This window comes from Phacochoerus africanus, chromosome 14 (assembly GCF_016906955.1).
Source record: "Phacochoerus africanus isolate WHEZ1 chromosome 14, ROS_Pafr_v1, whole genome shotgun sequence".
Classification (NCBI taxonomy): Eukaryota; Metazoa; Chordata; class Mammalia; order Artiodactyla; family Suidae; genus Phacochoerus; species Phacochoerus africanus.
Genome location: NC_062557.1, coordinates 38,876,761 through 38,904,507, shown reverse-complemented (window position 1 = coordinate 38,904,507; position 27,747 = coordinate 38,876,761). Strand labels below are relative to the sequence as shown.

The 27,747-nt window shown below is 50.1% G+C and overlaps 1 protein-coding gene across 5 annotated transcripts in view; it reads left to right on the top strand.

Moving 5' to 3' along the window:
- Nucleotides 1-17,663, top strand: part of HNF1B (HNF1 homeobox B) — a 58,677-nt gene extending 41,014 nt beyond the window's left edge. For 4 of the 5 annotated variants that reach the window (XM_047757690.1, XM_047757693.1, XM_047757692.1 and 1 more), the window contains exons 7-9: nt 3,714-3,908; nt 7,145-7,263; nt 16,667-17,663. In XM_047757690.1, the coding sequence (XP_047613646.1) occupies nt 3,714-3,908; nt 7,145-7,263; nt 16,667-16,687 (335 nt within the window). In that variant the 3' untranslated portion in view covers nt 16,688-17,663. The remainder of the gene's footprint in view (nt 1-3,713; nt 3,909-7,144; nt 7,264-16,666) is intronic. The other variant, XM_047757694.1, reaches the window with a different exon arrangement.
- Nucleotides 17,664-27,747: the final 10,084 nt, after the last annotated feature.

Below are 27,747 nucleotides of genomic sequence, written 5' to 3'. Positions count from 1 at the left end.
GGGGAATTCTCTGCAGCAGTTTGAGAGCTCCTTGGCCAGTGATGGAGACATTCTACTTTTTTTTTTTTTTTTTTTGGTCTTTTGAGGGCCACACCCGGGACATATGGAAGTTCCCAGGCTAGGTGTAGAATCGGAGCTGTAGCTGCCAGCCACAGACACAGCCACAGCCACACCAGAATCGAGCTGCATTGTGACCTACACCACAGCTCACAGCAACGCCAGATCCTTAATGCACTGAGGGAGGCCAGGGATCAAACCCGAATCCTCATGGATAATAGTGGGGTTCGTTGTACCACTGAGCCACAACGGGAACTCCTATGATGGAGACATTCTGAGCAGGAACTGTGGAAACGGGTCATAGCATCTCTGAGCCTTGATGGCTTTAAGGAGGAACAGGTTGTTTATGCTCAGGCCTGAAGACGGGGAGAGAGGTCAGGTCCTTCCAGCCCTGGGAGCAAGTCTGTCATCCATCACAGCTGGGCCACTTCTGGGCATGGGAAGCCTGCTGCAGCCATGCCTGTGGGTGCCTCTCGGAGTTTTCATGTTGATGAGTAGTTATTCAGAGTATTTCCAGCCTCGTGGTGAGAGCTCAGGCCGGGTCTCCCTTCCCTGAGGATTCTCAAGAGAGATTGGAGGCTGGTACATCCCTCACCTTCCTTTCCCCTGGGGATCACTCCCCGTCCTCATGGCCTCCTTTGTGTCCACTGCCCACACTGACCACCTCTTGATTTTCTTCCTGCCTTTTTCCTCTCCTCCTGCCTCTCTCCCTAAACCAACCCTCGCCAGGGGAACAACTCAGATCACTCCTAAAGAGAAGGACTTAGGTGCTCCTGAAGGGTGAAACAGGGCTCGCCCATAAGAGACGCAGGAGTTTCCTAAGTGTGGCATTCCCTGTCCTTGGCTGCTGGGAAATTGACACTCTCCTCATTTAGATTTTTTTTTTTTTTTTTGTCTTTTGAGGGTCACACCCACGGTGTATGGAAGGTCCCAGGCTAGAGGTTCAAATCGGAGCTCCAGCTCCCAGCCTACACCACAGCCACACCAGATCCGAGCCATGTCTGTGACCTGCAGTGCAGCTCACAGCAACACTAGATCCTTAACCCACTGAGCAAAGCCAGGGATTGAACCCTTATCCTCATGGATACTAGCCAGGTTCATAACCTCCTGGGCCACAGCGGGAACTCCCTCTCCTCATTTAGTTTTACAAAGGGTTAGTGGGAATGGAGAAGCCTTTTGAGGACTCACAAAACTTAGAAAGTATTTTAAATTTGCTGCCCTTTCACTGGGGCCTCTCCAGGAACACAGTAACTATACTAATACCAGGGATTGGAGAATGAGATAGGATACTTAAAACCAGCTTGCTTACCTTCTAGAAGTTCTGATTAAAAGGCCCATGGGAAGATCTCCCACCTCTTTATTACATCCGAGATTATATACAAACTGTCCCGCTTAACTTCTTTCTTCCATGTCTAGCTTTGGCCAACACACACAATTATATATGTTCTTAGGCACTATCTGAATTAAAATTTTCCCTACAGCTATTACAGATTTTTCAATGTTGTTCCTCCTGGTTTTTTTCACCTACAATTCTCTACCTTCTTCGAGTAATCTTAATCTCCTATTTCAGATTAAGAGTGTACTTGACCTTAAAAGGCTGTGTGTGTGTGCGTGCGTGCGCGCGCGCTTAGAGTATGGGGAGCATGAAGAATGGTGAGGGTCACCAGAAAACGTGGCTAAGACACAGTGGTCCTACCCCATAGAGCGTCAGGATGAAGAATCAGTTACCGAGTTCAAGCTTGCACTGCTCTCCCCACAACAGGCCAATAAATCAAGAGCCGAGGTATTGGGGCCAGGACTAGCCAACAGCTGTGCTGTTGAGTGCATGGGCCCTGGCTCAGGACAGAGAGGCCCAAGGAGAATGTGATAACAGATTACCCGGCAGTGCCAATTCCTCGTTCTCTACTCACCTGCTGGACTGGCTAACATGCTTCTTAAGCAGGAACCAATGCCCAGAAAACAGATGGAAAGACCAAGAGTCACACTCGGCAGGAGCTCGAGTGACATCAGAGGCTCTCCATCCTGGAACTGAGGCACATCAGGGTCACAGACGGTGTTGAAAATAAAATTCCTGGGCCTCACCTCTAAAGGGTCTGACTCATTCAGTCTTGGGTGGGACCAAGGAATGTCTGTTTCTTAAAGAGCTGCCCAGGACGATTCTAAAACCCAGCGGGTTGCAGAGCCGTGCTCTCCAATGTCATCCACTCTGGACGGCGCAACTTGCTTTTCTGGGCAGAGATTTCCCCCAGAGAGCAGGGCCGATGGGCTCCAGGGAAAACGGCAAATCCATGGGGCTTCCCCAGAGACTGAGACCTTATGCAGAAGGTTGGAAAAGGAAGCAGGAGATCAAGGTAGCCGGTGAGACAGCGCCTGGGGGGAGAAGCCGAGCCCCTGAGGGATTAGATAGCGCTATTCTGAGGGATCAGAGGACCCAGCCCCACCCAGGAGAGCTCGGAGGGGGCTTATCCCCCCTCCCCTACTGCTCCCAGGTCTCACCTTTTTAGGTTTCTGATAGCAGTATCAGCTAGGCTCTGAGAAGGCAATTGTGGAGGTCTTTGAGCTGTCTCCACGGTGGACCTCCCCTGAACCGGCTAATGGAACCCTCTCCGTCTCAGGAAGGGCTCTCCAGGTGTCCCTTCCTTTTTCTGGGTTTCCTTCTTCATCTCCTTCCCTCCCGACCCTCACTCCCTATAAAGCAAGGTCAAAGGAACCTAGGCAGCTCCAGGAAAGAGGGTATCTTTCCCCAATCCTCCTGTCCCCACTCCCACCCTGCCCCTGAGTCCTGCCCAGGGAGCTGATGACGGGTGGGGTCCTGAGACCTGATCTTTGCAGTGCCGGCCCCAGTTCTAAAGAGACCTCAGGATCTAGACAGTACAGAACTGCAGAGGCCCTCATCCCTCCGGAACAGAAAGATGGCATCACCTACTGTGACTGCCAGCCTTCAACGTACTGTTTTCCTCCTTCCAATACCCGGACCCTCGGAGGCTGCCGGCCCTGTGCTGCCAGATAAGACACACCTGCTTCAGAGACTGGCCGGGTGGTAGTGTTTTATCCCCTCTCCACCCCTGTCAGGAGAATGAGCCTCTGACCTCTCTGGGGTCTCTGCACAGCCTGCTAAATGAGGGTCTTCAGGGTCCAGACCTCCAGGACCGGGGAGGAGGTGGTGTTTTTTTTAATCAAAATGTGGGTCCCTGCACACTCCTGCCCCCTGCTGGGAAGACATATCTGAGCAATAATCCGCACCTCAGAGTGGACGCCTTTAGCTCTGCCCTGAGGACCCCAGAGCAAGCCTTCCTGGTGTGAGGACACCAGAGCCAGGCACAGCTGGAGTGGGCAAGCAGAGGGCCCTGGCAACTGCGAAGGAGCAAAGCCTGGGAGGTCGCAGGATGACTTTGGGAGACTCAGGCCTCAGTCAGATCTGTTGAAAGCCCATTTCCATCCACAACTCACTGTGGAATTTGAGCAAGTCCCTGCATCTTTGCAAGCCTCTGTTTTTCTGTCAATAGGATAGGTCTATAGAATCACTTCCTGTGCAGTCTCTCCCAGGCTCAGCTCAGTGCCTGGCGAATAGCAGGGGCTCCACTGATGGCTGCTGGCCTGCATGCATCCGCCCTCATCCCTGAAGCCAGCTCTGACCTTCCCTCTTGTTCCCACAGGCCTCAACTCCTCCCAAGCTCAGAGTGTCCCTGTCATCAACAGCGTGGCCGGCAGCCTGGCAGCCCTGCAGCCCGTCCAGTTCTCCCAGCAGCTGCACAGCCCTCACCAGCAGCCCCTCATGCAGCAGAGCCCAGGCAGCCACATGGCCCAGCAGCCCTTCATGGCTGCTGTGACTCAGCTACAGAACTCACACAGTAAGGACCCGGGGCACATTGGGGAGGGAGCCCAGAGGGCCCTCAGTAGCCAAGCTCTTCCCTCCCTGGTCTGAAGGTTCTTGCAAGTTTCCTGGTGTGGTCACTTCCCTTGGAAGTTTTCTTGGTGTGTGCCACCAAGACAGTTTCTCAAGCGTAACTCGTATGTGATGCTGTGCCTTTCCTGGTCCTCTTCTCTGCCCCCAAGATTCCCAGGGGAAGGGGGAGATTGGAAGAGGATGACTAAGTCCTGCCCATAAAGGGGAGGGGGGTGAGATAGAGAGCAGGGGTGGCATAGATGTGGAATGAACTCATGCCAGCCTTTCCCACCGGGGCCACCGTGGGCGAGATCTCCAGTCAAGCCCAGCACTTTCTCCCAACAAGCCTCAACCGAGCCTTTTCAGTCCAAAATTCCCATTACCAAGTGGTCATTCTTGCCATATGAGTCGTATCCCATGTGCCTTCTCTGAAACTGAAAAATCTTCTGGAGTCCCCACGCCCTGCAACTTACACACCCCAAGCGTCTCTAATCAAGAACCACAAACATGGGTGGAAAATACTACGTGTGTGCCACCCTAGACAAGGACTAGTAGAGCTTCTGCCCCCACACGCAGAGGCTGTTTCCCATCTCCAGTTTCTACACCTGCCCTAAGTCCATCTTTCAACCATTTAGGTCCCCCGCACCCCAGCCCTCAGGCCATGTCAGGCCATAGCCCCTGGCCTCTGAGTTTGGGAAGAAATCACAGAAGGGATGGCTTCCCTGCTTCCAAGCTCGTCCCACAGGGACACCAGGGACATCTCTGGAATTGAATGATAGTTTTGGAATCAGATAGACCTAGATTTAAATCCTAGCTCTGAGCTTTAGCAGCCACGTAGCCATTAGTAAGTTCCTTGGCCCCTCAGCTTCCGCTTCCTCATCATAAAAGGGGACTAGGATGCACGTAGACTGATTATGGAAATGAAATAAAAATAGGCATTCACGGAGTTCCTGTAGTGGCTCAGTGGTTAATGAACCCGACTAGCATCCATGAGGATGAAGGTTCAATCCCTGGCCTCGCTAGTGGGTTCAGGATCCAGTGTTGCCATGAGCTGTGGCGTAGGTTGCAGACACGGATCGGATCCTGTGTTGCTGTGGCTGTGGTGTAGGCCAGCAGCTTACAGCTCTTATGCTACCTGTAGCCTGAGAACCTCCACATGCCACAGGTGCGCCCCTAAAAAGACGAAAGAAAAAAAAATAGGTATTCTCTGTGTTTGGTAAGCATTCAGAGTTATAAAAATGCAAATGATTATTTAGTAAGGGACTCCTTAATGGGAGGGGCAGGTGTGGGAAAGGGGACTTCAGTTGCTCCCCTGGCTGCCTTGGGATCTCAGAGCAGTGGATCTGAGAGCGAACAGCCAAGTTCAGCCTTCTTCCGTGCTCGGGCTCTATCCCGCCCCAGGCCTGTGGAGCTGGTTTCTAAGCACCATCTGACATTCCAATCACATTTTCGTGGCTTCTAAAAAATCTGCCACAGCCTGTAGCAGAGTCTGGGGCCACACATCCACTGCCCTTCCTCCCAGAGCCGGACAATTCGCTCCCCACTCGGCCCCGCCCCCTCATCTAGACTGAATTCCTCAGTGGCGAGGCCAGGGTGCAACGGTCAGAGAGTGGTCACAGTGACCGGTGGACTGCCGAGGCCCAGCTGGCCTGGCCGGCTATGAAAACCAGGAAATAACCAGCCTCCCTCTAAGGGACAGGCAGGCTGAGGCAGCAGGCTGTGACCTTCACCCCCGTTCCCTACTGGAGGACTCCTTGGTGGAACAGGCTGGTCCCTCCTTCAAGGCCAAACATCCACATGCTTTCTGGGTTGGTCATGTGACCTGGAATTGACATGAATCTTATGGATGAGTTGGCAGGACTCAAAGGTCCCGGACTTAGGGGACACATAACTGGACAAACTGAAAAAGTGAGCCACGTGCTCCTGGGGCTTTTGTTGGAGTCTAGTCTCCTTTTGGTCGTCCTCCATATCCGTGCAACGTCGTGAGGCATTTTCGTGCAAACCAGAACAGCTCAGTGTTAGGAAGTTCCTGCTGTGGCTTAGTGGGTAATGAGCCTGACTAGGATCCAGGAGATTGCGGGTTCGATCCCTGGCCTCAATCAGTAGATTAAGGATCCGGCATTGCCATGAACTGTGGTGTAGGTCACAGATGCAGCTCAGATTCCCGAGTTGCTGTGACTGTGGCGTAGGCCCACAGCCGTAGCTCCAATTCGACCCCTAGCCTGGGAACTTCCATATGCCACAGGTGCGGCCCTAAAAAGCAAAAAAGAAAAAGAAAGGAAGGAAGGAAGAAAGAGAATGAAAGGAAGAAAGGGAGAAGGAAAGAAGGAAAAAAGAAAAGCCCAGAAGTATACAATTAATGACATCCATGTCTATTTACAATTCTTACCCAATCCGGCATCGCTAGCATGAGACCTGGTACGTGAGTCATGGCAGAGATGCTATGCAAGTGCTGGCCAGCTCTTTCTTGTTTGCCAGCTGCTTAGAACTTTTCTGACTGACATTCTCAGATACAACCACACAGGCCTAAAGATCACTCACCGGGAGTTCCCGTCGTGGCGCAGTGGTTAACGAATCCGACTAGGAACCATGAGGTTGCGGGTTCGGTCCCTGCCCTTGCTCAGTGGGTTAACGATCCGGCGTTGCCGTGAGCTGTGGTGTAGGTTGCAGACGCGGCTCGGATCCCGCGTTGCTGTGGCTGTGGTGTAGGCTGGTGGCTACAGCTCCGATTCGACCCCTAGCCCGGGAACCTCCATATACTGTGGGAGCGGCCCAAAGAAATAGCAAAAAGACAAAAAAAAAAAAAAAGATCACTCACTGACGCCCAGGCACCTAACACTTTTTTGAAAGTGGAGGACAAAAGTCCTCCCACCCGAGAAGGGCTGTCCGCCACTCCGTGCCAGGCACTGTGCACAGCTCTGCATCTGTTTGGTACGACGTGCTTTAAACACGATCTCTTCTGATCCTACAACAGATAATTCCCATTTTACAGCTGAGGAAACTGAGGTTAAGTAAGTCGAGGAAAGAGCCAGGATTTAAACACATGGCCATTCGCACTGCCCTGCCAAACATCATCTCCCCACCCCACCTTTTATCAGCCTGGGGCAATGGGAGCGGTGGTTTGGGAGGGGTGGGCATCTGTAGCTGTGCTTACGCCTGTGTGATCTGCAGCTTGATTTTGTCTTCTCTCTGTCTCCCCAGTGTACACACACAAGCAGGAGCCCCCCCAGTATTCCCACACCTCCCGGTTTCCACCCGCGATGGTGGTCACAGATACCAGCAGCATCAGCACGCTCACCAACATGTCTTCCAGTAAACAGGTAACACGGGCAGGGGGGTGGAGGGGGGGAGGGATGACTAAGGCTACAGATGTGCAGAGACCGTGGCACGTGTGGACTCAGCCACAAGCGTGGTCCTCCCGAGGCTCCCCTGTGACTTGGTGAAGGAATCTCTGAGGTCAGGGGGCAAAGGCTAAAGGGACTTAGTGCCCCCACCCCCACCCCAAGCCTTCCCCCACAAGAGCACCAATCGAGGACTGCAGTTTGATCCGGTTGACTGACTGGATGAAGACTGGATGACACAGAGCCTCTAGGTATTGAGATTGAGGGCTCATTCTCAGTGGATTGATAGCGATCCACAGAGATGCGTGCCTTGCGAGAGGGATCCCAGAGGATTTTCCACTAGTTAACCAGTGGAGAAAGTCAGCGGTGAGTCAGGGGTCCTGCTGCTGATTCGCCCAGTCCAGGACCCATGCTGGACCCCAAACGGTATAACCCACGGAGACTTCTGAGTAGACAGCCTGGCCTTGCCAGGGGCCTACTTCACTTGGTGTTTCATGGAGACACTTTGAATCAACTTCCTGGCGCACTGAAAGTGGGGAACCCGGAGGCTTAGTTGTTACCATTTCGGTTGATGACTCATGCCACCTTCACCTAGAGGAGGTGGCATTGTAAAGACAGGGCCGACGGTGAGTCTGCAGCTTGGACAGCTGGGCTGGAATGAGGCACCAAGAGTTAGAAAACAGGGCATGATGTCTGAACACAGGTCACACTTCCAGGGTAACACAATAGGACCTTTTAGGAGCTGGGGTCTGCGCAGTGTGGGAACTGTTTGGCCTTTATTGATTGCTAGATAAGTAGGTGACAACCTTGAACTTCATGTCAGAGGCACTCTGGCAGGTTTGGTCCCGTTGATGGTCTTTTTTCCATCACATCACACCTCATCCACTGCCATGTGCTTCTGAGCAAGTTCTTTCTAAGCCTTCTCTGTTCTTGCCTTTGCCCCCATCTCCTCCTGGTGCTGCAGGTTCGATTCCTGGTTATCCCACTTGCTTGGTGACCTTGACCTCCTTTAGCCTTCGCTTTTGTCCTCTCTAAAATAAGCCAAAGCATCTACCTTTCCTGAGGATTTGATGATGTCATACACATGGCCAGCACGTCTCGGGCACAGAAACACACGCGACCCAGGCATCCGGGCTTTGGAACTGGGGGGAGAGGGAGAGGCGTGTGGGACCGGCTTTTCTACCCTTCTCTCACCCTATGGAAGATGAAAGGACATCCCCCATTGCCCTGCCCTTCGACTCCCGTGAGATTTCCCACTCTTTGTAGTGAGCAGGGAAAACATTTATCTGTGCTCACAAATCTCAATCAGGGGGGCAGCCAGGCGCAGCAGCCCTGCTTGGGAATACCTTCCCCTTTGAAAGGTTTATCAATCCATCTGCCGCTTGGCCAGCCCCAGACAGGGCTGTGATTAATTATTCCCGTCTTTCCCAAGTTGACTTTGATGCTTGCTTGTTGAAACAAGTCCTCTGAATTCAGGAAATGGTCTCTTAATCAAAATGCTTCGAGATGCTTCTCTGAGACGCTGCGCCGTCCCCCAAACGGCTGCTCCCCTCCATTGGACAGAGTGGCCAGCCGACCTTGACGCTGCATGAATGGCCCTCTAGCACTATGTGAGGTTGCCTCCAAGTCCCCTGACATTTCAGGAATCTGGGGATCGACTTACTTTTAGGATGACGCCGGCCTTAGAACGACTAAAACTCTTGACGTAGCTCTTGGCAGTTTGTACATCTCGTGACCTTTATCTCGTATTTTCTTTTTACTGAAACCTCCTCGGGAGGTACAAAGAAACCACCTGAGACTCAGAGATGCAGGGAGACCAAAGCCACACATTTGCTAAATTCTGGAGCTGGACCTCCAGGCTCTGGTCTTTGATTCTAAATCCTGGCCTCTCCACTGAATCAATACTTATCCTCCCATACTCATCTGCTCTTGTGGTTTTTTTTTTTTTTTTTTTTGGATTTAGCAAATAAAGATTTTCTTTAATTTTTTTAATAATTTTTATTTTTTCCATTAGAGCTGGTTTACCGTGTTCAGTCAATTTTCTGTGGTCTTTAACGATCAGGAACAAGGGTCAAAATTAATCGTGCATGCTGTATGCCAGGAAACTTTCTTCCTACAAACTGCAGGAAAAGAGGGAATAGGAAAGACAGATCAGAACGAAAGGAGGGTAAAGTGGCCGCCTCCTGGCAGCAGAAGGAACCCAAGGCAGAGAAAAAGTGTACAAACTCTTTACCGAAGGCAAAGGGTCAGAAGTTAGTTCTGGAAGAGAATTGGTGGTGACTCTGCTTTTTTGTTGCTTTAACGTCATACTTTCCAAAAAATGTTTCTAAACTATTGCTAGGAATCAGGGGCCTGTGGCATGAGGATATCTGGCGTGACCATTCCTTGTTCAAATATGTGGGGGAAGCAGCTGGGTTACACAGAAATCCAGCAGGGCAGCGTTTCTCAGAATCTTTCATGGGCTGATGTACATTGAATAGGAATCCATCCTGGGCAGTGCTGCTTTAGAAGCCTGAAGAACACTAGGGAAAGCCAGCAGGCCTGAGCTGCGTGACCTGGGCCAGTTAACTCAACCCCCAGAGACTCAGTTTCTTTATCTCTAAAGGGGAAGATCCCACTTCCTACTTAGAGAATATTCTAAGTGTCTGAAGACGGTGCTGGAACAGGGTCACATGCTCCAAGTGGTGGCTTCCTCCTCTTCCTACCCCTTTCTGTCTGTCACCCTTTAGGAGACACCTTCCAGCAGCACCTTCAATACTCTGCTCATTGCTTGGTCGACATGTGGTCAGGAGAGGTTCTGACACTAACCTTTCTCAGGGTCAGGACGATCTCTCGAGCACATCCCTCCTCTTCGGCTCAGGCTCCACATCCATGCTTCCCATCTTCCTGATGGCCTCTCACCCACCTCCCAAGAAAAAAGCAAATCATGCAGGCCTCACAAAGCACCCAAGCCCTGGACTCCTCTTGTGGTGCAGCAGGTTAGGGATCTGGCATTGTCATTGAAGCGGCTTGGGTCACTGCTGTGGAACGGGTTTGATCCCTGGTCCAGGAACTTCCGCCTGCCTCCGTATAAGCGTAAAGGCACCCAAACTCTATGTGTGTAGCCAAATGCCTGGGCTCTAGTGGATGTTCAGTAAATATGAATGAATGAATGAATGAATGAATGGATTCAGCACTAGCATTTTTTTGAATGCCTCCCATTTGCCACACGGCCCTCCAGGAGCTTTCCCATCTTACCTTTCCAGGCTAATCCTCCTGCAAGGTAGAAGTTTTTATGCCTGATTTACAGAGCCAAAAAGTAAGGTTCAAAGATGCAGAAGGAGGAAGTTCCCTGGGGGCACAGTGAGTTCAGTATCTGGCATGGCCACAGCTATGGCACAGGACATAGCTGTGCTGCAGGTTCAATCCCTGGCCTGGGAACTTCGGCATGCTATGGGTGTGGCCAAAAGGTAAATAAATACATAACAAAGATGAGGTAGGATCTTTGGCCAAGTTCACAGGAGGGTAAATCTGGAGCTGGAGTTCCAGACTTTGGTCTTCTCGCTCCAAATCCATTAATCAACACTCACCTTCTAAGATCCATTTTTACAGTACTAACAATAGGTAATGAACAAGGACCTACTGTATAGCACAGGGAACTACCCTCAATATTTTGTAATAATCTATAAGGGAAAAGGAATCTGAAAAAAAAAAAGCTGTATATGTGTGTATAACTGAATCACTTTGCTGTACATCTGAAACTAGCACTCCATTGTAAATAAACAATGCTTCAGTTTAAAAAAATAATAATCAATAAAGTACTCATAAAAATAACACAAGGGGAAAAAACGACCCAAGGTTATGCCAGTATATGGCTAAAGCCAAGATTTGACCTTGTCTCATGCCAGTATTTCCCTTTGCCAGACAGACATGTCCCAGGGCCTCATGGATCATATTTCAGGAACCTCAGGCTGAAACTTTCTTGCTGGGAATCCTTGGCAGCTACTGCCTTCTGTCCTTTCCAGAGTTTATGTCTCCCCCTACTTCTCAACCCTTGCATGCTGGCCAGTTACCATCGAGTGGGTCTCTGCCTGAGCCTCCTGCAAAACAACACCCGTGAGCCTGGAAACAAGACCATAGCAGGCACCAGCCTTGGTTAGAACAAGTGTGGGCAGGCTGTGAGCCGACTCCTGTTTCCACGTCTCTACCCATGGCTCCCCTTCCTAGTTTATAGAGAGGTCAGGAGAGGACCCCCAGAGCAGGCACCAGTCAGGGGTACTGATGAGAAGGAGGTGGGCAGCCTCCACCCCCTCGCCCACCCCCACAGTGAGGCAGTGTGGACCGACGGAGAAGAAGTGGCTTGGGAGTTAGGCACACCCAGCTCAAGATTCTGCCACTTTCTCCTGTTCGACCAAAGGGAAAGGTCCAGCCTCTCTGAACTTCAGTTTCCTCACTTGTAACATGAAGATAATGATTCCTCCTCCGTGGGATCATTGAGAAGATGACACACAATAAAACTTGTAAACCGCTTGGCTCAGTATTTGCCGGAAACACCCAGCCCGTGGCAGCTGGGTCAGTCTTGGCTTTCCTTGATGGCAACCTTGAGCATCTCTCCAGCTTGGGAAGGAGGACTTTAAACGGCAAAGGGCACCTCTTTCCCCCTGGAGTCCCACTCAGAAGATAAAAGGCAGTAATCCTCCGTAGGGGGCAGGAGCACAAAAGTTTCGGCTGCAAGACTCTGGGCAAGTCACTTAAAATCTCTCTCAGCCTCAGTTCCCTCATCGATAAAACAGGAAGTGTAATCATTACTTTTAATGACTAGAGCTGTAATTAATCCAGCTTAATAGAAGTGAGTTATCTATATTCACTATCTCTGCTTCCTCGACCCCAACTTTCTCTTTTTCTCCTTCTTTTCAATTGATGTATAATTGGTTTACAATATTATATAAGGTTCAGGTGTTCAGCAGAGCAATGCACAATTTTTAAAGGCTCTACTCTGTTTATAGTTATTATAAAATATTGGCTGTATTCCCTGTGCTTTACAATATATTCTTGTAGCTTACTTTTTATTTTATACATAGTGGTTTGTACCTCTTAACGTCCTAGCTCTGTTCTGTCCCACCCCAGTTGTCCCCACTGGTAACCACTAGTTTGTTCCCTAAATCTGTGAGTCTGCTGGGCTTTTTTGTTATGTTTACTAGTTTGTTGTGTTTTTTAGATTCCACATGTAAGTGGTATCATTTAGTATTTGTCTTTCTCTGTCAGATTAGTTTCACTAAGCATGAAACCCATGTTGTAGCAAATGGTGAAATTTAATTCTTTTTGATGGCTGAGTGGTACTCCATTGTATTTATACCTGCCCTGTTCCCTCTTGAGAGCGCTCCAAATTAGTTTTTGCCCCAACATTCCTGAAACCCCTCTTGTCCTTCTCACTAATACCTCCATGGTGCCAAATCTAGTGGTTACTTCTCAACCTCTATTTCTTTCTTTTTTATTTTATTTTCTTTTTACAGCCTCACCCTTGGCATATGGAAGTTCCTGGGAAGGGGGTCAAATCTGAGCTGCAGCTGCAGGCCTATGCCACAGCCACAGCAACACCAGATCCAAGCCATATCTGTGACCTGTGCCGTGGCTTGCTGCAACACCAGATCCTTAACCTGCTGAACGAGGCCAGGGATCAAACTCGCACCCTTATGGACACTATGTTTGGTTCTTAACCTGCTGAACCATGGAGAAAATTCCTCCACCTATCTCTATTTCTGACACAGCCAATCACTCCCTCCTTTTTTTTCACTTGGATTTTAGGACATGACCCATTCCCACTTCTCCTCCTATGGTACTTCCTTAGCTGCTCCTCTTCATCCCCTTCACCAGCAACTCATCGGCATGACATTTACTTGCGGCAGGGCCCTGGGACTCATTCCTTGGCCTCTTCTCTTCCATGTTTATTCCTGAGTGATCTCCAACCCCATGGCTTGGGATCACGCATACATAACAGTGGATCCCGTAATTCTGTCTCCAGCATAGACCTCTCCCCCTGAGTGCTCATTCACAAAACCCAGTGCCTCTTTGGCACTTACATATGCACTCCTGATATATCCGACAAGCCTCTCAAATTGAACCTGGCTGAAAGAGCAGCTCTTCCGTCTGCCCCAGTGTCTCCTGACCCAAATTACTTCTTCATTGGGCTTCTCCATTTCCAAAAATAATACCAGTCACTCAGGTGAGATTCCTGGGAGTGCCCTTGATAACTACATACCCCACACCCAGTCCCTCAGTAAGTACTGCTACAGGTCCTTCAAGATGCATCCTTGAGTTTCTGCTGTAGCTCAGCAGGTTAGGAGCCCAGCTAGTATGCGTGAGTATACGGTTCGATTCCTGGCCTCGCTCAGTGGGTTAAGCATCCAGCATTGTCGTGAGCTGTGCTGTAGGTCGCCAACACGGCTCAGATCTTCCATTGCCATGGCTATGGGGTAGGCTGGCAGCTGCCACTCTGATTCGACCCCGAGCCTGGGAACTTCCACGTGTCGTAAGTGTGCCCCTCCCCCCAAAAAAGAAGCATCCTCACCCTGACCGCTTCATACTACCCCATCAGTCTCTCACTCCTGCAGGGGTCCCTAACTTCCCACTGCTGCCCCCACGAGGGTAGCTGTGGTCTGTTCACCACGCAGTATCCAGAGCAATCTCTCGAAAAGGGAACCCATCTGGTCACTCCCATCAAAACCCTCTGCTAGCTTCCCATTCTAGCCAAACTGAAGCCGGGATGTCTAAGGCCCTGTGTGGTCAGACCATGGCCTCTCCTCCTCCTGTCACTCGGTTTCAGCCAAACCAACCAGAGCTGAACTGATTGCCCTGCAGGACTTCTGAGTAGAATATTCTTTACGGTGCATCTTTAGATGCTTCCTGCTCATTTTGTTCAACTATAAACATCACTACCTCAAGGGGGAGATCGCCTCCTGACCCCTCTCGCTAACCCTCCAGTCACCTGAACCTCTTACCATGCCTTTTTTTTTTTTTTTTTTGTCTTTTTGCCTTTTCTAGGGCCACTTCTGCAGCATATGGAGGTTCCCAGGCTAGGGGATGAATCAGAGCTGTAGCCACTGGCCTACGCCAGAGCCACAGCAACACCAGATCTGAGCCGCATCTGGAACCTAAACCACAGCTCATGGCAACGCTGGATCCCTAACCCACTGAGCAAGGCCAGGGATCAAACCCACAACCTCATGGTTCCTAGTCAGATTCGTTAACCACTGTGCCACGATGGGAACTCCTTACCATGCTTATTTTTCTAGAGTATTCCTCTCCACCTCAAATGTTATGGTATGCATTTTTTTATTTATTGTTTAAAACCCACAAAAATGCAATGTGTGAAATGAATGACAATTACCTGCCTCAAAGTCTTGGCGTAGGAAGTTGATGCAACGATGCGTGTCAAGCCCTACTTAGCACGGTGCTGCATGGCACACAGTAGGACCCCAATAAATGTTAGCTCTTCCCCTAGGTATCAAATCTCAGGGTGAGGGCCCCAGCCACCACACCCTCCAGACGAGGGCTCCAGAGTCCCTCGGAGATCCTGGGGCAAGGCCCCCACAGGGCTGGGCGTGCTGGGCCTCCGATCTGAGGGAGCACAGGGCACCCCTTATCAGATGTTTGTGTTTAGGCTCTGAAGGGGGCAAATAACTCTAGTTCCTTTGACAACATTTAGGGCTCTGCCACCATTTTATTATGTGAGCAAACATTTGATAGCTGGGAAGCCCATCCCTAATGACAGGTCATAGAATCTCGCTGGCGTCTCCTTATCTGCTCTGGGTGTTTGCTCTTCTATTGAAACCTGCAAGGTCACAAGCCGTTTTCTCTCTCCTCCACCTGAAATCTGAAAATTGGAAAAAGGCTGATAGTGGGACATAAAGAGTGGGGGGTGGGCGGGTGGAGGGAGGAAGAGGAGGCAAAGGGTATCAGAGGACCCAGAGCAGGGCCTCAAGAATGCAGAAGGGCCAGAAGCCCGTCTCCTTAAGGGACGCAGGGCGCGGTCCCCTCTGAAGAGCCCTGGCCAGGGAGCAGCCCTGTGTTAACGAGGACAGTTATGCCAAGTACCGTGAGGCCTGTCTGATCCCTCAGCCACCCCCACTTTGTAAACGGAGACGCTGAGGCACAGAGAAAGGCGCTTGGCCAAGAATAGAACTGGCAGAAGGCCCCTGACCTCTGCGTGATAGAAAGACCGTGGGCTGGGCCATCTCCCAGAACTGGCTGGACTCTCTGGCCCCACCCTCTCCAAGTTCGGAAACCTTAGACAATTCACAAACTCTCTTTGATCTTGGTTTTCCTAATCTGTAAAATGGACGTCATGGCAGCCTCATATGGGCTCTGGCTGGGGGCACTGATCAATGAGATACCAGTGGGCTAAGAGGCCTTCAATAATGGGGGGGGGGGGCGTGCGCACACATGTGTGTGTGAGGGGGGTCTTGAAAACAATAAGCCACTCAGTCAAAGGACAGAACCTTCCCCTGAGATGACAACGAAGGGGAAAGGGAAAAAGGAGACAAGACAGAAAAGGGGACTCCCGGGAAGGCCAAGGCGAGGGGACAATGTTCCATGAACGTGATGAACGAGGCCCAAGGCTCTGGCAGTAGAGGCTGCCCCGGATGGCGGGCCAGCTCCTCTCAGCGGCTCTTCCGTGCTGGTTCCCCAGCCCCCCCCGGAAGTCTGCCATCAGGACCTTCAGCCCTGGATCCTGGGCCTCCGAGTTTCTCGTCCTGATGGTAACAGACACTCTAGACAGCCCTTGGCAATTCCCCACGCTTCCTCCCTGATGGAACATCTCCGCGTACGTGCAGATGTTCTCATGAGCTCTGTGGCCTTCTTGCTCAAAATTGATCAGTAGCCTTGGCCCGACCTGGGAGCTGATTAGCAATGCAGGTTCTCAGGCCCACCAGATTAGAATCCACATTGTAACAGGAGCTTGGCTACTCGTGGGTCCGTTCCAGTTTGGGAAGGGGCCTAGGGGACCGCTGCTCCTAGAGGTCTTAGGAAGAGACCTTTGCTTCTGTGAGAAGGAAGAGCTCCCCATCCAGCTGCTCTTGCCACCACCCTGAGCAGTTTGTAACAACCACTCTTGCAGAAAGAGGAGCCCAGCTTCAGGATAAAGATCGGCGAGTTATGACTATTTCAAGGTCCAAGACAATTCACTCCTTTCTTCTGAAGTGGCCAGGGGAACCGGCTCCTAGGCTTTCCCAAAGCGGGCATTTTTTTCAGGACCATCCCTGCAGGACTGAGCAGGCACTGGGTCCCCAGGCCTCCAGTTCTTTGCTGAGTTGGGGCTGAGCTCCCCCCGGAAAAGCCAGACGGATGGCCCAGGTCCTCACCAAATGCACACAGCTGAGCTGTCTCTCCTCTCTCTCTGCAGTGTCCTCTCCAAGCCTGGTGATGCCCACATGTCACTTACTTGGTGCACAGCAACAAGGACCCTATTTTCCACACCATCACCCTCCAGGCAGCTGTCGCGGAAAAGCGCAGTGACCTGCCAAGCACCTGTGAGAGGTCCCTGCTCACCTGACATCCTGCCGGCACCTCGGACAATCCACTCTGAGAGGTGCGGCCGAAGCCCAGCTTCCCTTCTATGCAGTATTGTCACGATGCCTCTCCCACGATGTCACACGCTCCCGTCTGGTCTGTCCTCGAGGCGGGAGGCGACAAACCACGGAAGAGGAAGAGAGAAAGCCGTAGTGTCTACCTTGTGCTCCTTCGACGAACAAACTGATGCGAAAACTTGAATCTGTTACTGAAATGAGGAGAGGAGGACACGTGCTATTGAACTGAGCCAAACACACTGTAAATATCAGCCACCTCCCTCCCCCTCCCCCATCCCAGCTGATCTGGAGATTTCTTTTAAAGAAGTAAATTTGTCCAATGGGTGTAAACTATAAACTACTGTAATTAAGTGCAATTTCCCCTCCACTTCCTCCTCTCCCCTCTGCCCTGTATATAATACTAAAGTGTCTATCAGTTTTCTTTGTAAAGGTCAGAGTTGAATTTTCAAAGTGATTTGCTCCTCATCCCCCACCCCACCCCCCGGAGAAATATCTAAGGCAGAAGTGAAGCCCTTGCCCGCTTCCTCAGGCCTGGACGCACACAGGGACTGTGTATTTTTGGACTGACTGCCAACTCACTCCTCTCTCCTGATGTTAAGGCATGCCTCTGGATGTTGAGACATGTTCCCTGGAAGCGCTGCACATAGTGTCAGAGTAGCACCCTAGCTTCCAGTGGAGCTAGAGGATCAGCCAGCACCGCCCCCACCCCCCGATCCCAGGAAACCCCAAGGCAGGGACCCTGGCTGTTTGATAGTGCAAGAAAAGTTGCCCTTTCAGGAAACCTCCCATTAAAACAATTTATTTTATCACTGCCCAGAGTCTCCTATTTCTGTCTCTGACTTCCTCTGCCACGGTGGCTCCAGGAACCCCCAGGCTCACTGCTGCATGTCCCAATGTCCTTGGGCCAGCTTTACCGCTCAGGTAAGAAGGGTCCGCTCCCCCAGGGAGACTCCAGTACCTTTGTCTTTCTGTGACTCCCAGGAATAGACATGGAGCCAACTCTTGGTCACTGTTGGTCATGGGAACCGCTGAAAAGCAGAGAGAGTAGCAATCCTGTGGGTAACACTTTCAGCCTCCTTTTAAGCAGTGGCTCCACTCTCTTCCCTTTGGTAAGGCTGTTAGTCAGGAGAATGGGTCCTTGTGGGTCTTGCCTTCTGCCCGTGTCCCCTTCTGGTAGGGATGCTAATGAAGACAAATAGTCCAAAAGGTGAAAAGCCGGGAGTTCCTGTTGTAGCTCAGTGGTAATGAACCCGACTAGTTTCCATGAGGCTTGGGGTTCAATCCCTGGCCTCTCTCGGTGGGTTAGGGATCTGCTGTTGCTGTGGCTGCGGTGTAGGCTGGCAGCTATAGCTCCAATTGGAACCCTCACCTGGGAACTTCCATATGCTTTGGCTGTGACCCCCCAAAAAAGAGAAGCAAAAGATGAAAAGCCAAAGGCCTGAACACTCTGCCAGCAGGGATTTTGCCGCAAATAACCCAGTGTGTACTCCAGGGAGAAGGAGATGGGACCTGTCGTCTTTGCTGTCTCCCCTTCTGTGCAGTGTAGACCTACCAGCATGTGGTTTCTGGCTTCTAAACAGAGCAGTTCCCAGGCTGCGCCTAAGTAAGGGCTTTTACCAATCAGGCTCCAAGCAACAGGTTTCTCAAAATCCCAGGGTAGTGGAAAATGCAAATTCAGCAGGCTGGGGAGAGTCACTGAGCACCCAGGGCAGGGATGGATAGGTTTGGAAGTGCCCACCTCCCTTGGCTCCTGGCTCCCCTGGACAATGTAATTTGGGCTGAAGTGGTCAAGAGAAAATTCATGGTTGGGTTGAAAAGGGCTGGGGCCAAGCCCACACCCCATGTTTCAGGACAGGCCAAGATTCTCTGTGACTGGTTGAGATGTCCTATGAGTTGGCACCTGTGAGTTCAAGAAGGGAATATGTATCTCAAGCCCCAGCCCCTGTCGGAGCCCTATGTTTGGATTCATACTGTTTATGGAACAGCAAGTATCTGCCCTGGATTTTAGTCCTTGTGTTATTGTGAGAACCCAGAAGGTTTTAATCATCCAAGAGGTTATGGGGGTGGGGCAGTGAGGGGACCAGGTAGGGCGGGAACTCTAGGGATTTCTTAACCAAACCCTGTGTGAACCAAGACATGCAGAGATGACCCTGGCCACTGAGAGCCCCCAGGAAAGTTAGCACCTCCCTTCAACATCAAACTTCCCTTCCCACTGGCTCTGGACTTAGGTGGGAATCACCACTTTGAAGATTCGTTTGCAGCTGAAACCCCCATACCTTCCTTCATCATCTTCATGGACCCACAGTTCCAGGCTGAGCCTAGGCTAACAGACTGGCGCTTCTGTTTGCACCCTGACACGCCATCATTTTCTAGGGTGAGCTCTGGGGAAAGCAGACTTCATTTTAACACCCGTGGATAAGGAAGGAATCAGTGATGAAAACCTGCCTTCAAATGGAATGAATTTTCCATGCCGCAGAGTGGATTATTTCCCACAAAGGCAGAGAGACCTGGGATGTGAGCTGCTGGATTCAAGTGGATTAGAATCCAGCGCAGATGGTCAGGGAACCTGAGCTCTTGTGGTGGGGACAGGCCTTTGATATTCTTTTTGGAGTCAGAATGGCTTGATGAGAATCTCCAACCTCACCACTCGGCCCTGTCTTCATTGTCTTCCATCATAAAATTGGCTGATCATAACAGCAGCTACTGGATAGGGTTGTTTGAGGAATGCAGGCGTTCACACAGATTAAATGCTTAGACGTGGGTCTGGTACATTGTGGGTGTTGTGTGTCAGTAGTCTCTCCTCCCAGCGGGCCTTCCCCTGGGGTCTTCTGGACTTGGTTGCTGTTTCCAGATAACTTTGTTGCAAACCTGATGCTTGGTAAAGAAAATTGGGGCCAACAACTGGGGAGATGATTTTGCTCATGTCTGTGGTAGATGACCAGACAAGCAGTCAACCAAAGATGAGTCAGGAAGGAGAGGTCCCAGGAGAGAAGGAAGGCTTGACTGGGGACTCTGTCTCCCTGGGGAAAGAAGAAGGTGATGATGATGAGTGGCAGGTGCCATGGAGAACCAGGAGGCTGGGACGAAAGCCGGCTCCCTTTTCCTAAAGGGGGGGGGGGGTATCATGGAGGAGGAATACAGGAGGAAGGAAGGATGTGTGTCAAGAAGAAGGAGGAGTGGACTTTCCCCAAGGACCATCAGGGCTGAGGTGTCCCCTTCAAATGAGGAATTAATTCAAATAAATGCCACTAAAGACTGTTCTGGGATATAAGAAGTTGCCAATAATGGACCACACAGTAGCATTTGACATATCCACGTTTTTTTAATACTTTAAACATGTCCCAGGAGTTCCCATCGTGGCTCAGGGGAAATGAATCTGACTAGCATCCATGAGCACACAGGTTCAATCCCTGGCCTCACTTAGTGGGTTAAGGATCTGGCGTTGCCACGAGCTGTGGTGTAGGTTGCAGACACGGCTCGGAGCTGGCATTGCGTAGGCCCGTGGCTACAACTCCAATTCGACCTCTAGCCTGGGAACCTCCATGTGCCACAGGTGCGATCCTAAAAAGACAAAAAGTAAAAGAAAAAAGGAAGGAAGGAAGAAAAGAAAAGAAAGAAATGAAATGAGCCTGACTAGTATCCATGAGGATGCAGGTTCAGTCCCTGGCCTCGCTCGGTGGGTCAGGGATCTGGCATTGCTGTGAGCTGTGGTGTAGGTCGCAGATGTGTCTCAGATCCTATGTTGCTGTGGCTGTGGTGTAGGCCAGCAGCTACAGCTCCAATTGGACCCCTAGCCTGGGAACTCCCATATGCTGCAGGGGCAGCCCTAAAAAAAAAACAAAAACATGTCCAATCAAATCAAAGAGGCTGAATATTCATGAGAAGTTGCAATCAGCTAAATCAAATGCCTATAAAACCCTTCACTGTCTCTTCTCTCCCTCTCTCTCTCTCCCTCTCCCTCCCTCCCTCTCCCTCTCCCTCTTTCTCTCTCTCTTTCTCTTCCTCTCTCTCTCAGAGGTCATTCCAGCTGGGCAAATATTAGATTGTCAGCCAAGATTTATAACACGACGGTATTTTATAGGTGAATCTTTTTGGTGTGCAGGGCTTCACACATGCCTGGATGACCATTTTTCCCTTGGGTGGATGCAAAATAGTATGTACATTTATACAGAGGAAACACTTTCTAAGGAAGAATGAGCAGAGCAAACATGAAGGGGGCGACATCAAAAGCAGGAATCATCAAAGCCGGTTCCGTGCAGTCTGCACGGGGACGTTTATGCCAGCCGATCAGCAGGCACACAGAGAAGAAACGTCTTCACCGTTTCTGTATGTCAAGTTTTCTCACCACGGTCCCCAAAAGTAGGTTTCCCTCCTATTCCCGAACGTCCAGACATCCTTAATAAGCCAGTTAGATTAAATGATTCCCAATTAATTATGAAAGGGATAAAAAGGTAAAGCTAGGTTTTTGTTGTCTTTCTTTCTTTCTTTCTTTCTTTCTTTCTTTCTTTCTTTCTTTCTTTCTTTCTTTCTTTCTTTCTTTCCTTCTTTCTTTCTTTCTTTAATTTTATGGCTGCACCCATGGCATATGGAAGTCCCAGGGCCAGGGATTGAATCTGCTCCTTGGCGTTGACCCAAGCTGCTGCAATCTGATTCTTAACCTACTGCACCATGGTGGGAACTCCAAAGCTAGGTTTTTAGAAGATTTTTTTTTTCATTACACCATAAGGAAAGCATGCCTGATTTCCTGAGCCATTATAAGGCCTTCTGTGTATCCCTTTGCTTTTGGAAATGTCATCTAGTTCCAAGTCACATTTTCTATTTATTTAATCAAGAAATATTTACCGGAGTTCCCTGGTGGCCTAGCAGTTAATGATCCAGCATTGTCACTATTGGGGTTCAATCCCTTACCCAGGAACTTCTGCATGCCTGGGTATAACCAAAAAAAATTTTTTTTTAATTTTTTAAAAGAAATATTTACTGATACCTACTGTTTGCCAGACACCACTGTTCTGGACACTGAGAACACATTAATCAACCAAATAGATTAAAATATTTGCCCTTCTGAACTTTACACTTTGGTTAAGGAGACAGGCAGTGAATCTGTGTATGTGGGGTCAGGGTGATAAGCAGAGTGCTGGGGGATGATGACAAATGTCAAGGGCTTCGTCACCATCCTAAGGATGGCTATAAGCTACTGTAAGGACTTTCACTCTGAGGGAGCTGGAGGGCATCAGAAAGTTTTGAGGAGTTCCCTTTGTGGCTCAGCAGTTAACGAATGCAACTAGGATCCATGAGGATGTAGGTTCAATCCCTGGCCTTGCTCAGTGGATTAAGGATCCAGCATTACTGTGAGCTGTGGTGTAGGTCACAGACGTGGCTAGGATCCTGCATTGCTGTGACTGTGGTGTGGGGCGGCAGCTAGCGATCTGATTTGATCCCTAGCCTGGGAACTTTTATACACCACAAGTGCAGCCCTAAAACAAACAAACAAACAAAAATAAAAAATAAAAAGTTTTGGAGTTCCCATCGTGGCCCAACGGAAACAAATCCAACTAGGAACCATGAGGTTGCGGGTTTGATCCCTGGCCTTGCTCAGTGGGTTAGGGATCTGGTGTTGCCATGAGCTGTGGTGTAGGTTGCAGACTGACTAAAAAAAAAAAAAGTTTTGAGAGAGCAGGGGCAAGATCTGGCTTATGCTTTAAAAGGATCCTTCTGGCTGCTGAGAGGAACCACGAGTGACAACAAAGAGACTGTCTGGATGCCATTGCATCATCTGAGCCTGAGACCAAGGGCTGGTAGTGGAGGTGAGAGAGGCTGTCTGGCCATGGCTATTGTTGTAAAAGTAAAGGATTGGAAGGCACCAGGATTTCCTGGTGGTTTAGATGTGGCACATGAGAAAGAAAAGCATCAAAGAGGTGTGGGGCCTGAGCAAAGGAAGACATCGAAATTGATGTTGTAGAAAATGGAAAATAGCATTACCTGAGCAAAGACTCTGTCTCAGATATTTCTTCATGTGGCACTTGAGGAAGCATCTGGGTAACATGTCCTGCTGTGTATCTGCCATCATCATATCCATGCCGTGATGTCAGAGCTCTCCTGGTGGCAGTAACATGACATTTGATGATTCATCCAACAAGTGTTTATTGAGTGCTTACTATGTGCTACATACGCTTCTAGGTACGGGGAGGAAAAGCAGTTGAAAAAAGGTTACTCTTGGAGTTCTCACTGTGGCGCAGTGGGTTAAGAATCCGACTACAGTGGCTCGGGTCATTGCAGAGGTGTAGGTTTGATCCATGGCCGGTGCAGTGGGTTAAGGATCTGGCATTGTTGCAGCTGTGGGGTGGATTTCAATCCGCAGCTTGGGAACTTTCTTATGCCTTCAAAAAAAAAAAATGCTACTCTTCCCATGGAGCTTACATTCAACTGGGAGGGAGCCAACGATAACAAAATAAAAAAATATATAATATGCCAGGTATGGATTACTAGGTACTGGAAAGAAACACGAAGTGGAGAGAGGGGATGGGGTCAGGGAAGGAGGCGGGTCCATTTTTGCAGAGGGCTCCATCCGCTTGCTTCCCAAGGTGGCATTGCCTTGGGGGTGTCCTGACTAGTGAGCTACCTGAGTGTATTTCTGAATCACCTACACTGGTGGGTGAAGACTTAGTCCCCTGCTGCCTCCTTCTCTAGGACACGGGATTAGCATCCTGTGGCCGCCATAACTACCATGAGCTCGGTGACTTAAAACACCAGAAATAAGAGTTCCCATTGTGGCTCAGTGGGTTACGAACCCAACAGGTATCCATGAGAATGCAGGTTCGATCCCTGGCCTCACTCGGTGGGTTAAGGATCTGGCGTTGCCATTAGCTGTGGTGCAGGTCACAGACGTGACTCGGGTCCCTCGTTGCTATGGCTGTGGCATAGGCTGGCAGCTGTGGCTCCAATTCAGCCCCTAGCCTGGGAACCTCCATATGCTGCAGATGTGGCCTAAAAATAAAGAAAAAAAAAAAACAGAAATATGTGCTCTCACAGTTCTGGGGGCCAGGAGTCTAAAATCGGTATCACTGGGCCAAAGCCAGGTGTCAGCAGCCCCACACTCCCTCTGGAAGGGTTAAAGGGGAGAATCTGTTTCTTGCTTCCTCTAGCATCTGGTGGTTTCCAAGTTCCCTGCCTTGAGGCCACATCAGTCCCTGCCTTCCCGGTCACATTGCCTTCCCTCCTGTGTCAAATCCCTCTCTTCTTCCTTCTCCTTAGAATCCTTGTCATCGCTTTTAGAGCTCACCCAGATTACCTAGGATAATCTTCCTTAATCACAACTGCAAAGATTCTTTTAAGGTCATGTTGACAGCTTCCAAGGACTCCGACCTGATATCTTTGGGGGTCATTATACAGCCTAATACAGACTTTACCATCAACCCAGAAGAGAGAGCTGAAGGTGATAGTTTCATTTGCACAACTTTTTCAATTATAATTCATGGTTATTTTTGTAAAATAGGTTGCTTGGAGTTCCCTGGCGGCTCAGCAGGTTAAGGACCTGGTGTTGTCACTGCTGTGGCTCGGGTTCGATCCCTGACCAGGGAACTTCCACAGGCTATGGGTATGGAAAAGAAAAAAAAAAAATAGGTTGTCTTGCCCTGGAAACAGAGATGGTAACGAGAAAGATGCTGGTTTCTTCATCTTTATGAACTCTGCTTTCTGTGGGAGCCACACTTTGGAAAAGCTTGAATCAATAAGTAAATGGAAAACTTAAACATGTCGCTCATGTTTGTATCATAGAAGCAAAACAACAGGCTGCCGAGGTAGTGATGGTTAACCATTCATCCATTCTTTTGTTCCCCTGGTAAATATTTACTGCTGCCATACGGAGTTGTGCTAAGGAGCTCAGGATGGGGGGGGAGGCCGGCAAATTGAAGTTCAAATCCTAGCTGTACCACTCACTAGCTGTGTGATCTTGGGAAGGCTACTGAACCTCTCTGAGCCTGTTTCCTTACCTGAAAATGGGATTGTTGTAGGGATTACATGAGATGCAGGGTGGAGGAAACCCTTTGCCTGGTATATGAGAAAGTGTGTCATAGTTGTAGACAGGTGCCTCCAGTTTTTCCCAACCACGTGAGAGAGAACACGATCAGCCACATTCTCACCGTCGTGGGATGCCTGCCCTCAGCTAGAGTGTGAGTTCTCAGAGAGCAGGGACCTAGAGTTTAATTCCCTGTTTTGTCCCCAGCATCTAGTACCTGATACATATTAGGCACTTGGTGAATTTTTTTTGAGTGAATGATTATGTGTATGTATGTCATGAAATTTACTAGTTTTCTGCCTGGAAGATGGCCCCAAGGGCCACTCATCACCTCCATTCTCACCACCTCTGCCTGCAGCCTCCCCAGCTTCAAAGGAAGAAGCAAGTTATTGTTATTACTTTTATAAATGGGGATAAGAAGAAAGAAAAGGGATGAAAATGGAGGTTCTGGGTAGTGCCTTATGGCCAGTTAGACCAGCTTGGAACCCATTCTGGCTTCTGAGCCGGCACTGAAAAAGGAAAACAAACAACAAAAACAAACTGCTTCTGGGGGAGTTCGTGGCTTAGTGGAAATGAATCTGACTAGCATCCATGAGGACGCAGGTTCGATCCCTGGCCTCGCTCAGTGGGTTAAGGATCCAGCATTGCCATGGGCTGTGGTGTAGATCGCAGACAAGACTTGGATCTGGTGTGGCTATGGCTGTGGTGTAGGGCAGTGGCTACAGCTCTGATTGGACCCCTAGCCTGGGAACCTCCACATGCCACGGGTGCAGCCCTAAAAAGACAAAAAAAAACAAAAAAACCTTGCTTCTGTCTTCCTGCAAGTCTAATCTCTTTACCCCATCTGCAAATGTCTCTACCAGCCACAGAAATGTGACCAGACTGCAGACTTTCCAAGGTCAGAAGTCTGAGATTTTGGCTCCCTGAACTGACCTAACCCAGAGCTTCACTCCTTCGACTCTATTCTCTGTTCATTTTCAACATACAAAGCATCTAAGTGTGGTTGAACAACACAGAGTAGGTGCCATTTGCTCATTCATTCAACAGACCTTTTTTTTTTTTTGCCCTTTTTGCCTTTTCTAGGGCCACTCCCCCGGCATATGGAAGTTCCCAGGCTAGAGGTGAAATCCGGTTCCCAGATCCGGGCCTCATCTGCAAACTACACCACAGCTCACGGCAACGCCGGGTCCTTAACCCACTGAGCAAGGCCAGGGATCGAACCCGAAACCTCATGGTTCCTCGTCGGATTCGATTAACCACTGAGCCACGACAGGAGCGCCTCAACAAACCTCTTTTGCTTGTTGACTTGATCCAGACACTGGGGCGGGGGCTGAGGATTCTGAGATGCCTCGAAGGGGTTCCTAGACTGGTTGGGGAGACAGAAAAATCAGCATGTTATTATAATGGATGTGCTGGGTCAGTGTTAGAGGGTCAAGTGGTAGGACAGTGAAGGAAATCGTGTTTGGGTGAAAATCAGAGACGTTTCCTTGGAGCCTGCTTGGGTCATGAAAAGCAAATGTCAGTTCACCAGGCCGATGGGGGTGGGGGTGGGGAGAATGCATTCAAGGCCGAAGGCCCACAAAATGCAAAGTGAACGTCCGAATCAGTGAGATCCTCTATGGTCTCAGCCCAAATCTTCTGTCTCCCCCTGCATGTCTGAACCCCCCGCCCCTATGCCTGAACTCCTTTTGCCCTGGCTCTGCAAATCATGATTTGACACAGTGAAATATGTTCTCTGGGCTGCAGGGTCCCCAGGTCAAGGTAATGGGTCACTAGGCAGCCGGTGCCTCCGAGGAGGGAACTGGGGTGTGAGAATCAAATACGTGGACCGCACATCTTAGAAGAGCAGAGGGAAGACATGGGGTAAGGCATGTGATGTTTACGTTCAGAAACGGCCAAGCCACCAGCTTGCCGAGTGTCATCACGTCTGCAGGTGGAGGGTAATTTTCCTGTTACTCAAGGACTCCTGCTCAGGCTCTGATTGGTCCCCGGGGAATTGTTTTATGACCCAGAGCCAGGCAGCGATAGATAGGAGATGTGGTTTGCTGGGCAGAAATTTACAAGGCAGGAAATTGCTTCACTGGGCACAACCATTCATAAGAAACACCTCTGGGAAAAGGAGCCCAGGCTCCTGGCAGGTCTGCCCCTGGCCATTTGTTGACATCAGCAACAACCCATGTTCCTGGTTACACAACATGGCAGCGTCACTTTGAGGGGGGGAGTCTTTGCCCCTTGGAAGAATAAACACATTCCTCGCTTGCGATGGAATTAGCAGACCTCTCAGACTTTTTCAGTGGCTCTCCTGGAGGTCTCAGTGGCATAAGAAGGTGACTCTACACATGATTAGCCCTACAACCTAACTTACTCTGACTTCTGTTGAACTTTCTTTTACACGGCAGTACAGGCCACGATGAAGATACTCCGGGGTTGAAGGGTGGGAAGGGTGACAATCCAGACAGTCGCCAAAGCCATGCTAGGTTTCTTAGAGACAATCTAGTCGCTGGTTGCGGAGTCACTGGTCAATCTTTGGGGAGGAGGGGACAGGGTGGCAGGTTGTTTAGGTACATTCCAACGCCCACGTCGCCATTGTCCCACCAGCCCTCGGCTGAGTTCTAGAGTCCAGAGTTTTAAGCACGAGAGCCATCAGATGTGCACAGGTCATGGGGAGGAAAGATAAGGGGCCATGGCCAGAGTCTCCAGAACCACAGGGGTCTGTCTGGCGAGTTCCTGGAGGCTCTAGCCCCGCATCGTTCAATGGAATCAAGAGTCGCGCCAGGACCCTACCCCATCCCCACCCCCTGCAGTCAACCCCATCCCGTTCCCAGCCTGGCCAGGGGAGCTTCCAGAGGCTGCTTTCCTCTCAGAGACCCCCGGGTTCTGGGC